The sequence below is a fragment of the Penicillium paradoxum genome (genome assembly GCF_028828445.1).
Source record: "Penicillium paradoxum strain IBT 22861 chromosome Unknown utg000006l_segment0_segment0, whole genome shotgun sequence".
Lineage (NCBI taxonomy): Eukaryota > Fungi > Ascomycota > Eurotiomycetes > Eurotiales > Aspergillaceae > Penicillium > Penicillium paradoxum.
The window spans coordinates 2572341-2587163 of NW_026643184.1; the positions used below are offsets into that span (position 1 = coordinate 2572341).

Sequence of the window (14823 nt, forward strand, 5' to 3'; positions counted from 1 at the left end):
GACTTTGATCTATACCTTTGTTTTCATCTATCGTTGGTCTCTTTCTTGAGCTCAAAAGGCAACAATGTGTTCTTCGACTCCTCCCAAGGCCATTGTCTTCATTATCTAGCCATCTCGGACTCGGTCATGATAGAGACCCTCGACTGTTTAAAAGCCACTCTAGTCCGCCTGAACTCGATGACTCTACTCCAACAACCCAATTCAGCAATCTCCTTCACAAACCAACTTAAATCAACTTAAACCAACTCAATCCAACTCAACACGATACATCACTTAACAAAATGCCTCCTCGAAGACAAACGTACTACATGAATATGGGCAAGAGTTTTATGCCCAGGTTCTGGGGTCCACTTGGTCTCTGGAATCCCGAAGATCCAAGTATAGTCGCAGCTCAAGATATGGTTCTGGCGCATCTTCATACAGCCCACGATGATATACAAGATAGATGGATAGAAGAAGGGCTCGACCCTTCGACTCTCCTCAAATCCAGGGTCAAGAAAGCTGAGCTAAAAACTAGGTTTATTGAGGCAAGCGCACAGCTTCCTCCAGCAGTGCGAAGTCTAGATCCCCAGATCGCAGCTGATTATCTATGGGATCTATACTCGTATTACAGGCACCACGAGCCCTTGAACTGGGGATTGGGAGGCCCCCCCATTGGGCCTTTTCAAGCTAAGCAGTGGCGTCCACTGGGTCTCTGGAATCCCACCAATGATCCCACCATCCGCGCAGCCCAAGACATGGTCCTAGCGCATATTCATACAGTCCATGATCGGGTGCTAGGTGGCTGGGTGAGCTCAGGAAGGGAACCGCGCTTTTTCCTTGTTACACTCGACAACCTACTCGCACTCAAATCCGGGTTCATCGATCCGGCAGCACAGCTCCCACAATCCATTCGGGATCTTCAACCAGACGAAGCATCCGAGGCTATGTATGTGCTGTATCGGAATATTAGGGATCGTAACCCCCGTGAGTGGGGAGTGAACCATACCGAACGGTTGGCACCTCAATTTTGGGCTCCTCTCGGTCTTGCGAACCCCAATAATGATCCGGCTATTGCTGCAGACCAAGCTATGGTTATGACGCATTTGCATACAGTTCACGATAGGTTTCATGGCCCCTGGGTGAGTTTGGGAAATACCCTGCCGAGTTTCCTTATAGCAAGGGCTAATCAAGACAAGCTAAAAGCTGGGCTCGTCGATTCGGCAGCACAGCTCCCAGCATCAGTGCGGAATCTTGATCCCGAGGCAGCATCCACAGCTCTATTTGAGCTTTATCATTTTTACAGACAATATGAGCCCCTGGACTGGGGACTGCCACCTGGTAAGCAACCATCCATGCCAAGGCTACTCAAAATGCACAAGGCTGCCGTAAGTAAAGAAGGAGGAGGAGGAGGCCCGGAGGCCCCCGCAGTCCCCGAAGTCGAGATGGGAGAAGCAGAGGAAGAAGCAGAAGAGGCTGCAGTGCGGAAATATATAGGCGGTTGGCTCCAAGAGCATCCCTAGGAGCTAGGATGAGAAGAGATGGATTGGACTTTCTGGAATCATAGCCTCCATGTTATACAAACTTATCTTAGCTGTAGTTAGGGCACAAAATATATGTGGAGCATATAGGAAAATGACCAGACTGTGGCATACCTCCGAGAACACCTAATAACGTAACCAGAGAGTTGCAACCCCGGTTCATCTCTTAGACTACTATGGTTGGAACAGTTGAAGCTAGAAAAGCGAAAGACATCAAAATCGCTCTCTCTCTCTTCGCACCATCAGGCTGCCCCTGGTCCATGAAGGCCTTTTTCTGCACCAAAAGGTCTTGCTAGGGTATTAGAGCTTCCTTCTTAGGACTTCAAGTCTTCTTCAAGTTTGATGAGATGCCATGCGACGGACTTGTAGCGCTTTGACGTCTTCTGCTGATACGTACTGCGAAAGTAAGCGACGGATGACCTTACGCGAGCATGTTCTGTTAAATATCCTCCTACATCTACATACATAATGTTAAATATTCTCCTACATCTACATACATAAAATATATTCCTTTACAGCTACCTAGGAATGTAATTATGCATCCTAACCAGGGCCTTCCGCATAATATTACCCTCTACGTAGATGTGAATACTTTGTCCTTGCAAATATATATCGAGGCCCAGCCGTTAGTCTCGGGCTACTAGATCACAACTGCCTACACAAATATCAAGGCTTCAGTTTGAATTTTTTGTTTTTTTTTTAACCACTCTAACATATAAAACACCCCCTTTTTTTTGTCTTTTTTTGATATTTTCCATGCCGCAGCCCAAGCGTGCTCAAGAAACTGCAAGGATGTCGCAAATAGCAACCTCGGTCAAAAGCTAAGGTTGACTTGACATGCAAAGACATCCTCGGATTTTTTTGGTATTTTCAAATTTTGGACGCTTCCTGCAGCATAGGCACGTCTCAAGCTTGTAAGAAAAGCAAGGACACCCAACCCTTTTTTTTGTTGTTTTGTATTTTCTAGTCATGCATTTCGCATCATAAGCAAATGTTCCTGCCCAGACTTAATTCAGTCATTGCAAACATATGAGTTCACAAGAAAACAATCTGAGAATGAGACAAGAGAATCAACATCTTCAAAGCTCTCCAGGTTCCGGAAGAAGTCAGAAAAAGCATCAGAGTTCAATCAGCCAGAAAATGACAAGTGTCAATTCTAAATGTAGACCATGCTGTTGTGGCAGGCGTCTGCCATAGTCACGACATTGTCAGGCATTGTGTTCGTGCTCAAGATAGTGGCCATATTCTCATGGTAGTAAGCTAACAGGTACTTGCGGGCACGATCACAGAACTTGTCAGCCAGGAAGGCAGGCGTGCTGTAGCTGATTGAGCGAGTAGCGCGCCCCATCATGTAACAGATGTTGTGAGTGATTTCTTGCAGAATGTCAGCCGGCTTGCGATCCGGGTTGGCCTTGGAGTTAGTGAAGATCTCGTCGTGAATGACGATGTAATGAGCAGGCCGGGCAGAACCTTGAAGCGGAGCTTGCGCTTGGAGGTAGAAATCCCAGAAGATTGGGCGGGTGACTCCACGGTCGACAACACATCCGTTGATTGGGTTAGCTGTTCTATCTTGGTCCTTGGCAGTGGTTGGGTAGAAGCGTACATTGTGACGCTTGCCGCAGACTACGATGGTGATATTGGGCATGGTTCCACGGTATGTTGCTTTAGCAGCGTTACGAACCTTTGGGAGTTCTTCTGCGCGAACCATAGTGAACTGGCCTTCACTAACACCGTCACGGTAGATAAGGATATTTTGGGGCAACTGACCGTTGTTGTGCTTTTGCCACAATCTTAGTCGACCGCACATCATTTCTGTGAGGTATTCCACATGTTCTTGGCGGCGTGTCTGGGATCGAATTTCACCAGGCCATTGTCCCATGCGATGATCCACGGAAGCAACGATGGCAGCAACACTGGGGAAGGCTTCAGGATCTGTGCTCGACGGATGGGTGACGTCCAAGCCGACGACCATGGTAGTCTTTCCCGCACCAATGAAGCGTGCACCTGAGGAGTCTAGGAGTTGATTGCATCCTCCCATCTTGAGGTTTACCTTCATGGCATTGTTGCTCAAATACTGCTCACTAACTCTGTCGTCCTTGAATTTTTCAGCTTGCATACAATGTGTAAGGACTCCATGCTTGATGTCTCCGAGATATTTGATGTAGTCGAAGTTTTTACCGTCCGTGTTAGGAAGCAATACGACAACGAGGGAGTAAGCGGACTTGAGCTCTTCGAATGCATTCGCAAGCAGCTCTCTATTCTTCTGATCGCCTCCGTCGGCGGTAGAACCAAGAGTGACCTGGCGGAAGGGCTTTTGTGGGGGTGGGAGTGTCAGACCATGGTCTCGCAACTTCTTGTAGAAAGCATCTATTTTGGCATCAGGCTGTGAGAACCATTCTCGAGCACCGCGCTTGCGAACCCAAAGACAAGTCCACGTTTTGATGGTGGCGCAGTGAGAGAATTTGGTTTGGATTAGATTCCAGGCGCCAAACTTAGGAGTATTTTTCTTGCCAGCGTAGGTCAGGTTTGGGGGATTCAAGATCCGTGCATGCACAGTGATCATCTCCTGACCGGATCTGATTCCTACCGCTTTTGTATCTCCACTAGTGATTCCCATGATGTCCAATCCTTCAGTGATAATAGACTCATAATTCTGGGGTGGTCGACGACAACTGAATTTAATCATATTCTGGCGCTGGGTGCTGGACGGCTCTCCGCCGAACCCCTGGCCACGAATGATCTCCAAAAGCTCCATAGGAAGGTAAACTGGACGCTCACGGGTTCCAACATTCACAACCGGCATATCATTGGCATGCTTGAGTTTGATGTTGTAGTCTGTTATTCTTTGTTAGCGGATTACACCGTACACATCAATCGATGGACAACAAACATACCCCTTTTGAAATAATCGGCGACACTGATGTAACCTGCCTTTCCATCTCTCTCCATCCAGAACTTCACGTTATCGGCACAGGAACCAACACGAGGAACTTGTGGGGGGTGGGCAAACTTGGGGTCTGGCTTTTGGTCGGGCTTTTGATCGGTCTTTTGACTACGTCCATCCCTAGGGGTGGCAAGCCCAAGGATGGACTTGACAGGGTATTCCATAATCCCGGCTCCATTCTCTCGCTGTTGCAGGTGTGTCGCATAGACTTTAAGGCCCTTCACATATCTGTGCAGAAGCTCCCGGTCTTGATCAAACAGCTCGACAAATTCCTGGGCCAAATTTGACATACGACCAGGACGGTAGAATGCACCATGGCTGACGTTCAAATTGAGCATGATTCGTCCAGCACCAAGTCGGACACTTGAGTAGTAACCACGGACGGCTTCAACGCCACCTCTCATATCGATCGACTGCTTTCGGCGGTCCATGCGGAAGAATTTGTTGCGGCCCTTGCCGATGATGTTGATACCGGGATCCTTGAAGCCATAAGCACTCATGAGAATATTGAGAACACGAAGACAGGGCGCTTCATTATCAAGTTCTTTCCTGTGTCCGGAGTCACGGAGAGTTGTAATCATTTGTTCTGGGGAGTAGGAGCTTTCATGCTTCAGGGTCACCTTCCAGGGCCCAATATAAGCGTGAGACTTTCGACCACTGTCCTTTCCGTTTCCGTTTCCATCCTCCATGGTGCAAGTGAATGGGTGTTTCATTTCGGGAAGTAGCTCAGTCGTGACAATCTCCGTGGCTCCATCGGTGGCGACACCGATGTTATTGAAGCCAGAGTACCTCCGGAGCATGGTCTCCATAATGAACCTCTGCTGTCCCCTTTTGGCATTTTCGGGATCGAGCTTGAGCCGATAGGAATGGAATTTCACACCGGGCTTGAAGTCCAGAGGAAGGAAATTTGTCCGAACTACGATAGCGCGGCCAGAGGTGCCATAGCCAGGGCGTCGTGCCAACCCTTCGGGTTCAGGACGAAGCTTTGCAGTCTCAGCAACATATCTGTCTTCAAAGTTGTGGACATTGCGGTTGGGGGGCTCAATGGGGTCCGTGAGCATCCTGTACGCATATTAGATTATATTTTCATCTGACATAGAACACATCAACTCACTTGACCGGTCCTTCATAACCACCACGTCCACCGCGGCCACCACGCTCTCCTGATGGGCCTCGGCTTTGATGGCCTGCCCCAGAGCCCCGTTCACCACCACGGCCTCGGGGACCTCCGCGATCACCACCGCCCCTAGGGGCACTACGATCGCCACCGCCACGGCCGCCTCGAATGGGCAAGTTACCGTGTGCACGTCCGGTCATTTTAGCGAATGCCGGCGAGAAAAGAAAGGTGTAGTCGGAAAAAAGAAAACGTGAGAAAGCGGGAACACGATCTTTGCGTGTTTCGAAGGAAAATGACAATGGCGGGAACGGACCCTAAAACGATGTCCGCAGGGGCGAAAATAGATAGATGAGCGAATAACAAAGTTTGTAACAGGACAAGCGTATCTTGTCCACCGCAGGATGGCTTTCAAGAAAAAGCAAAGTGTTGGAATTGTGTAAACAAAACTGGAATCCTGAGTTAGTGACGATGAAGTAGGAAATGTTGACGTGTTCGGAGATTGATCAAAGACGAACCAATGCAGGAGAGTGATAGGCAATGCAATGCACACAATGCAAAAAGAAATGGATGATGGAAGTGAAGGTTTCGAGCAAGGACGGTGGAAAACCAAGGTAATGCAGGGAGAAGAAAAACCGCTGGAGCAAGTAGTAGTCTCCGAATGGATCAACAAGAGCAAATGAAGGCTTAGAAGATAGAGGGAATGACTGGTGCAAGTTCGGGCAAGAGACAAAGATATGAAGCAATCGAATGTCAAGAACTGAGGGTCGTCGATGCAGCAAGTGAAGGTTATAATGAGAGATGCAAGGCAAGCAACTGAAGATAAACTGAGCGATTGATGATATGGAGAAGCCAGGTTAATGCGAATGAAGGTGAAATAGATGCAGGATGGACTCACGGCCCGGACCAGAGACCATGGTATGCAAGTAGAAATGAGATTTGGAGATGAAGGGAAGTGGAAGGAGGGAAGATAGAGACTAGGAGGCAATGTACTGGGTGTGAGACAAAGGATATACTCACAAGAGATGATAATGTGTAACTTGAGGAGAGAGAAGAAGGAAGAAGGAAGAATTGACCAGGAGGGTATTTATAGTCCGGGTCCAGCAAGCAATCGCACCTTCGGGGACTGGGTTTGGATGATTTCGATTTGTATTGGCTGGGTATGTATGCATCCTGGAGAAATCTGGATTGTAGGTAGATAGATATGGAGACATAGTATGGAGGGAGCTCGGCCTCGAGGGTATAGTATGGAGGACTGAGTATAGTGTACTCAGTATAAAGACCCATCAACAAGAAATCAAGCCTGCCAGATTTAGTCACAATGGCAATAAGAGTATCAGTATGGAAAAAAAAGGACCAAAGGCTCACCAGTGTGGCAAAGGAAGACGGACGCTTAGGAGGCCCCAAAGAGCAAAAGAAGGAAAAGGCTACAGCAAAAGCTGGATAGTCACAAAGTATTATAAGATTAGGTATCCACAACGAGTCTAGATATTAGAACAGTCTAACGTTTTGAGAGTATAATAACCCCGGCCTAGGCCTGAAAGCACAAACCGAAAACACCCCAAGCCAGAAATTTCCCAATGATATAACCATGAAACACCGGCTGGAAAAACAGAGACCAAAGTAAAAGAATACAAGTAAAAGAATCAAACTTAAAAAAACATGTTTTAACACAGGGCAGCTTCGAGAGCTTCAACATCACCACCGGCGCTGCGAACAGCCCTAAATGCGGCCTCGCTCAGCTTGCGACGACGATCCCGGGCTTCTTGCTCGCGGCGAGCCTTGGTCTTGGAGCTGCCGGAGGGAGCAACTCCGGTCAAAATCTTCTCGTGATCATGATGGGTAAAGTTGACAAACGAGACGCTGACGGCCTTGTTTGTGCCTCGTGGCGATGAGCCAGATGCCTTGGCGGGCTTGGGGCTGTCAGTGCTCTGACCGGAGAGCTTGCGGGTGTGAGTGCGACGATGGGAGGACTTGGAGATCGAGGGGGTTCGGACATCCTTGGGGGATGTGCCGGCTTTGGGAGAGAGAGATGGGGACTGGGAGATGTGGGCTTGGGAAGTGGTGAAGGAGGTGTCGAATTTTTGATGGTTGGCGGGGAGCATATTAGATGATGTGAATGACTGATCTGCCGACATGTCATATGAGGGATTGAATTGGATCATGAGTCCTCCCTGCATCATGTCATTTTGGCCTGCCACATTTTGCATGGAGCGGACGGGTGTAGGAGATGCGAGATACGAGGGTGGTGGTTGAGCGACCCGAGACGGCATGGGAGACCACCATTGGCTATCTTGGCCCTGGAGATCAGGGGTGAAAAGAGCTGAGGCATGAAGAGAATCGGATTGCCAAGAAGAGAGGGATTGGGGATCAGATGAGTTCGATGAAGAGAAAATATCATCTACCGAGGGGGAGCTGGAGTTCGCCAATGCAGAAGAGCTGGGATGAGCGATATAATGCTGTTGTTGCTGTGGTGCCATTGATGTATTCGGTGTCGGCATTGGAACGGACGGGGACTGGTGGAAAAGGTGTGCATCGTACTGAGGAGGCATCTCTACTGAGTCTGTAGGTTGGTTGAGAATGTGTTCGGTAGGCATGGGTTCATGTTGGACGAGGACATCTGAAGGCGGAGGCGATAGCGGCAGACGATTGTCGGAGTTGTGAAGATTAAAGTTCTGGATCCGCTGGGTCCAGGCCTCGGGATATGCCATTCTTCCTTTGGAAAGGTTGGAAGAACGAATTAGAGTGGGAGAGAAACTTTGTTTGCGCAAATGAGAACGGCGCTCAGTCGGGCTGCGATGGCGGATAGATTTGGGAGTGATGAGAGCGCTCTGCGTAGGCTTGCGTCTCGGGGTAGTTGGAGGAGTGGATGGCGATGCGGACAGACCGTGGGTTGCTGCAGGGCGAGAGGAGACCTCAAAGTTATTCAGACCCAGGTCTGAGATGGCAGAAGGTTGGACGGTGTCATGGAAATCAAAATGATCTACAGCTGCTCCGTCATCCTGCAGGGACCACTCGTTGCTCCAGGGCTGCGGTGATTGATGGCGCTTAGAAGTGGAGACAATGGGTGAAAGATCGCCACAATGGCTGGATAGCGAGTCAAGCGGGAAGAACTGGTCAAAGTCGCTGGGTAGAGTCGAATCTCTTCCATCAGCAGCAGAAGTATCCATGTTGACGTATTGGTTAAAAAAGTCATTGAAAGAATGGTCGTACTGTTGGGCGAACATCTTGTCGGATTGCCGTTTGCGGCGACCAAGTCAAAGAACGGGACGAATAGTGTAGTCAGCGACTGAAGGACCCAAGACTGGATTTAATTGGACACCCAAAGCGACAAGTCTCCGATTGATCTTGGGACTGTTTGGAATAGTTCGGGGAATCGACCCGGATATCCGAAGGATGCAAAGGATGCAAAAAGAAAAGAAAGCGTTTGGATGTTTGGATGTTTGAGTGTTTGATGGGTTGTCAATCAAAGAAAACACTGCAGATGATGCAAAGAAAGCAAAGCAATCAAACAGATGCATGTTCTATTTGAATAGCTGCCAGGGACACCAGCCTCGGAATTTCACGACACATTCCACGCGCTCTAAAGTTGGATGAGGAATGTGCTATGAGAGCCCGGCTGGCTCCTGGCCCGCTCCACCAACCTCCCAGAGGAATGATTCAGGGCCCCTTGGACCAATCATAGCCTCCGGAGATTTGACCGGCCGGCAAAGCTGTCAATCTTCGTCAAATTCAAAGGTGCTTCGTTCTGGACCGCCCCTAATGGGAATGCAACCCTCTAGCCCTAAGCCAGAAGCAGGCGGATGGACATCAAACGGGTTGGCAGAGTGGGTCCGGGGAAAACTCAGGTATGTCAGGCCGATACCTTTCATCGATAATCGGTTATAGATCGTAGGAAGACCGGTCGGGAAAGAAAAATGGGTCGGACCACCCCCCGGGCTACCCAGAGTTGGTCAAGGAACCAGGACAAGCTAGACAATTGGGTCATGGAGATGATCACCTGTCAGGTTTTGATTTCTAGTGTAAGCGTCATGCTAGATGTGACCCAGTCATCAACCGCCCAAAGAAGACTCGACCTGGGTGAAGGTATGATCGACAGCGCACACTGGCTACTTCCAACTTTGCTTCATCATTAGCCAATGCACTGCAATGACAGTGGAGATGATATTTGTTGGCCAATGCGCAGTTGTGTCGAGACGGTTCGGAATGTGGACTGGAATGCAGAGGCTGGGCGGAATGTCACGTCTCGGACAATGCACCGAATAATTTGAGAAATTCGAGAAGGAAGTTTTTTCCCGGTGAGCCCTTCGTCAGCAAATTAGACAACTTGCACCTGCAGGAGATCGTCGTCCAGCATCAGCGTTTGATCCAACGTTCTATATTTGGACTGCATAATCAAAGGCACAGACGATCGAGATAAGGCTATGTTTGAATGCAGTAAAATGCAAGCCTTGTCTTCGGGCCGAAGTAAGGATCTGATTTTTCCTTTCCTGTTTTGAAAGGACACAGGCGCCATTTGGCTGTTGCAGCAGACCCTGTTTTAGAAGTGGGAGACTCCCCCTTTGCATCTTGTTCCTCAAATGCTACCTACCCAGTTCATGGTTAGCCAATCTGAGGCTTCCTTGAATCAGCCAGTGACTTGCAGGGTGTCAGTATGATTACGGGTAATGTTGCTTTCTCACTGTCGTGCTTGGGCGGAGCGCACCACAAACCAGGACAAACACGAGGCAATATTCCACCACATAGCATCAATGGTCACTATAATATCACTGGAATATGGACGGCCTATATTGTGAGTCGGTCAATCTGAGACCAGGGATGAGTGTGGTCGAAATTCAACGAGTCACTCTAGGTCAGCCTGATGGGCTCGCAACTCGTTAGGCAGTTGTACTTGGTTCTCTCAGAAGACCAGGGTACCCATGTAATCAGACTCTTGGCCCAATGGAGACATGAGAAGATGTCCAAAAACGAACGTGAAAAAGTCCAGAGTACGGAGTAATGAGCCCGATGTGTTAGTGATGTGGCTATAGCCCTACTCAAGTGTGATTGTCAAGATCGGTGTAGCGCCCCAGCGGCAAGGAAATCGGTCAATAATCGATCTTCAGGTCAATTATCCATTGTCATGGAGGCCAGGGGGAGAGGCTCCGACCAGAATTTGAGATGTGACGCTAAAAAAAGCAATTGTCGGCTGAGGCGTAGATCGTACTCCCGCGCTCCCGCACTCCCGAGGTTGGCTCTCTCTCACCTGGGTAAGAGATGCTGAAGGAAGATGAGGCATTAGAATAGTGTTGATATCCTGGTAGTTGCTCACAAGTTCGTATAGAATGTAGTCCCCATGCAATGCTCGAATGATCTAGAAACCTTACCGATGACATGGTGACCAGGCCCAAAGGGAGATCCCGATTTGGTCAAGTTCGGGCCCAGCTGAGTCAGATGACGAGAAATCCCCATCTTGGAGGCGACCCTCTTTGTGGCTCCCTTTTTCTTTCTTCTCAGTAGGCCACTTCGAATAGTGCCCTTGGATTCTTAGCCCTTCGGTTGCTGCTTATCTGCAGTCTTTCTTGCAACTCCTCTCACAACTGCACTCCTGTGTTTTTGTCAACCTTCGAAGTCGACGTGACTCAACCCCAATTTGCCCCTCGTCACACCCCGCGAAACGTGGGCCATTGTTCTCCTCTTCTCTACATCTTCGCTCGTCCCCTTCGCTTCTTGATTCTCTGATAGGCCTTTCCGTGGTCACTATTCGTGAATCCCGTTGCGACCCGCCTTACTCTCGTGACATTCCGACGCCGTTTGCATCGCGTCGCGAGAACAACACGCCTCAACCCTCTGTCTTGCCATTTTCATACACCCTACATGCATCTCGACAAGACCTTTGACTTCCGTATCATCCGCGACCGAAACCAAGTTATTTCAGATCTCCCCAACAACCAGCCCCGATCCTCTTGTTGTTCCGCAAATCAGATCGGCCAGAAAGCACACACCCATATTTAACCACAAACCCTCTATCTCAAAACACCATGTCTTGCAACACCATTGTCGGGAACAAGTTTCCTTAAACTTTTTACACGACTCCCGTGTGCCTTCATTATGCACTATTCTCCGTGCTTTGCAGGCTTTCGATGCCCTTGCTATTCTTTTAACCCTCACTCGATTCACTAATCGCACCTTTCCAAATTCACACGCCTTTCTCTTCCACCAACCCACATCTCTTCTGCCCAGGAGTCCTCGGTTACCGGGCTCAGTACGCTCTAGGACCTGATATTTTGGGCAAATCAACATATTACACCAAAGAAACTGTCCCGCTGAAACCATGGACAAATCAACCGCCACGCCAATGAGCGACTCACTTGTCCACCGAGGATCGTGGGGCTCTGTCTCCTCTACCTTTTCCAATCTCGAAATGTCTTTCTCCCACGACAGTTGCTATGGCTCGGACGAAGTCTCAGTCACATCGAATGCTGGCCCCCCAGCACAGTCAAGTGCTTCGACCTCCACAACCAAGACGTGTTTACGTCCTTTCTTGAAATCAATCCTCAAAAATTCAACCAGCAGTCTTGAATCTGACGATGAAACCGATTCGGAATCAGGTTACAGCTCGGATGGGATCGACTCTGATTATGATGCTCTTTCCGATGATTCCGATGAAGAGGACGATGATATGTCCGATTTCTCGGTCTGGGATGGCGATGAGACGATTGGGGATGTCCCAGAGTCGCATGAGGATCACACAGGTTCCTTCGACGATGCCTTCATCTCCTTTGAGGAGAACTCGGTTCGCTTTGATCCGAATGTGCAGTACATCGACAGTGCGGAAGTATCGGATGAAGAAAGTCCTGATCACCAGATGACTTGTCATGAAATGATGATGCTTGCTCGGGACTCCAACGGGACCCAGACTCTTCTGGATCAACTCGACCAAATGGACCTCGACGACTTCGATCAAAATGAAGACTCTCACCATGAGTTCGTTCGCAAATCCACTAGTCAACCGGAGGAGTTTTCTCGTGATGCTGTGGACCTGGATCGCAGTCTCTTCGTTGCTTACATGAATGGAATGCACGGAATAGCCACTCCGAAGTACCAAACGTACCTTCGGGTACAGGTCGACCACATTCGCTTGGGCAAGGACACTGATTTTGTGGATCCAGAGGGTGCACCTTCATTGTATCTCGACTTGGTCTCCAACCATGTCATTGGCACCTTCTGCAATCTCCTTGCTGAAGATGAGCTGAACGAGTTAATCACACTCTGCGCCGAAGAGCAAGCTGGCAACCCTAAAAATCCAAGCTCGTCAAGCTTGGATTTGGATCACCACCAAGCACTCCTGAATAAGATCGAGCAATTCCTGCTGGACAGATTGGCGAATGGTCGCGTCAACATTGATCCTGATGAGCTTAGCTTCTTCGCTGGTGGCATTGCACACGATCTCGGCACCAAAGCTTTGCCTGCACGGATCTAAGACCTGCACTGCCGCAAAAAAAATAACATGACTTTACGATTATGAACTTTTATTTTCTTTCGGATTTACCCGCTATCGGGCAAGGGACACAAATGGGGTGGCTTTTAAGCCAGGAAAAGCTTCCAAATATTTCACAGGCTAGTCTCGGGTTATGATCCGACAATGGTTCATGTAAATCCCGAAGTAGCACTTGATATTCAAAAACAATTCTAAAAGTTCAATGTTTCCCACGTCGAGGATATAAGTGTAGCCTAGCCAGCTTTCCTGTCATCATCCCTAACCTTGGAAGCATGCAAGCATCAGGCGTCGAGCCTTCCAAGGTTCAATGACAGGCAATGACCTCTTTCTCCTTCTCCTTCCCCTGCAAGTATGGAAAGAACGGGCCACCCTTGCTATGACACTTGGACTAGCTCGCTCCAAGGTCTAGATCACGTTCAGTACTACATCCATCCTCATGTGGCAGCACAACAGCGTCGAGTCTACTCCGTAACTCGAAACGCAAGGTCTCACTACACTGTATGCACATATCGCAATCCCTCTCTTAGTAAGTCAATGATCAACCCAGATACTCCGTACTCCGTACAGCAGCGCGCTATGACAGATGAGCATAACCAAAACAGGAATTAGTCGAGCCGGACGTTTCAGAACTCATCCTTCACCCCTGACACTCGCCGGGGTATAACAACGCCATTCTACTTCCGATCTCCTGACACCCTACCCCCGGTAACAAACTTGACACACCGAGAGCCCTTCATCCCTCGTATCCCAGGGCCTGGCTACATGCTAGCGTGTGTTTCGAGAAATTCCCGGTTTTACTTTCTTATAGGGTAAAGATGGGCTGATGGGTACCTGCGGATAAGCGGAAATGATCTCGCAACCAATCCTCCGTAGTGCGGACCATGCATGTTCCTGGTGCCAGGGACGATATTCCTTTAGGAGAGTTTTGACCTCTTGCGTCTCCGGTTTGGTTTGGGTGCAGCGGGGAATTATCCATATCCACAGGGCTCCGTTCGGGCTAGCAGGGATTATTAGTGGTTTTATTCCGAGGTATGGATGATACAGTACGGAGGATATTGTTCTACTAATTCAAGCATGAAGCTACCACAACGTCACTATGGTATGAGAGCGGGTCAGAAAGCCAGATACGAAAATCATGTATCAGTTGGATGGCCAAGATGATGCCAAGCTCTGTAGGTTACAGGTTCCATGTACGGAGTCAGTGCAGACATACTAGGGACTTGGCTGTGAGGCACACATACATATCATCGAGTGAGGATCGCCTCGGGGTTTGATATACCGCGAGTGTGGCAAAAGCAAAGAACGATGAAGGAGATGTGTATACTCCGTGGTCGGATCTATCTAGATTGCATCTTGCATCGGTCTCGCATAGTGTCATATTCAAGGTGACAGGTCATATCAAAGTGCCTCCATATGGAGAGACCAGCGATGTCGACTTCGCCGTTTTTAATTTAATTGTTTTCGTTTTAGTCCTCAACGGCGCAGAGCACGGACAACGGCAAAAGACCAAAGATTCTGCATAGCATGGGGTGGCTGTTTTGGTTTGATCTTCCAGAAGGATGCGGTGAAGACATGGAATTGAGTTTGGGTCTCTGGACTGCTTTTTGGTGGCGGTTGCTTGTCGATCATTGTCGATCTCATCTTACTTTATTCGGAGAATATTGTGTACTCCGTACCGTGCATCGCACTCGATAGTTCGATGAGGACAGGACGGTGTCGATGTATAACATTCATATTCTCGATGTTGTACGGAGTACGGAGTCCG

The 14823-nt window shown here is 48.9% G+C and overlaps 4 protein-coding genes across 4 annotated transcripts; 2 read left to right on the forward strand and 2 right to left on the reverse strand.

Annotated features, from left to right (window-relative positions):
• Nucleotides 1-281: 281 nt before the first annotated feature.
• N7457_007362 (uncharacterized protein) lies at nucleotides 282-1502 on the forward strand (the record flags this gene model as incomplete). The annotated part of the gene is made up of 1 exon (XM_057178405.1): nucleotides 282-1502. The coding sequence occupies one exon, from the start codon at nucleotides 282-284 to the stop codon at nucleotides 1500-1502; it is 1221 nt and encodes a 406-aa protein (XP_057030149.1).
• Nucleotides 1503-2676: 1174 nt separating this feature from the next.
• Nucleotides 2677-5781, reverse strand: N7457_007363 (argonaute family protein; the record flags this gene model as incomplete). Its single annotated transcript, XM_057178406.1, has 3 exons — nucleotides 2677-4355; nucleotides 4415-5526; nucleotides 5579-5781. The coding sequence occupies 3 exons, from the start codon at nucleotides 5779-5781 to the stop codon at nucleotides 2677-2679; spliced, it is 2994 nt and encodes a 997-aa protein (XP_057030150.1).
• Nucleotides 5782-7245: 1464 nt separating this feature from the next.
• Nucleotides 7246-8805, reverse strand: wetA (developmental regulatory protein WetA; the record flags this gene model as incomplete). Its single annotated transcript, XM_057178407.1, has 1 exon — nucleotides 7246-8805. One exon carries the CDS (start codon nucleotides 8803-8805, stop codon nucleotides 7246-7248), a length of 1560 nt encoding a protein of 519 aa, XP_057030151.1.
• Nucleotides 8806-11891: 3086 nt separating this feature from the next.
• Nucleotides 11892-13040, forward strand: N7457_007365 (uncharacterized protein; the record flags this gene model as incomplete). The annotated part of the gene is made up of 1 exon (XM_057178408.1): nucleotides 11892-13040. The coding sequence occupies one exon, from the start codon at nucleotides 11892-11894 to the stop codon at nucleotides 13038-13040; it is 1149 nt and encodes a 382-aa protein (XP_057030152.1).
• Nucleotides 13041-14823: the final 1783 nt, after the last annotated feature.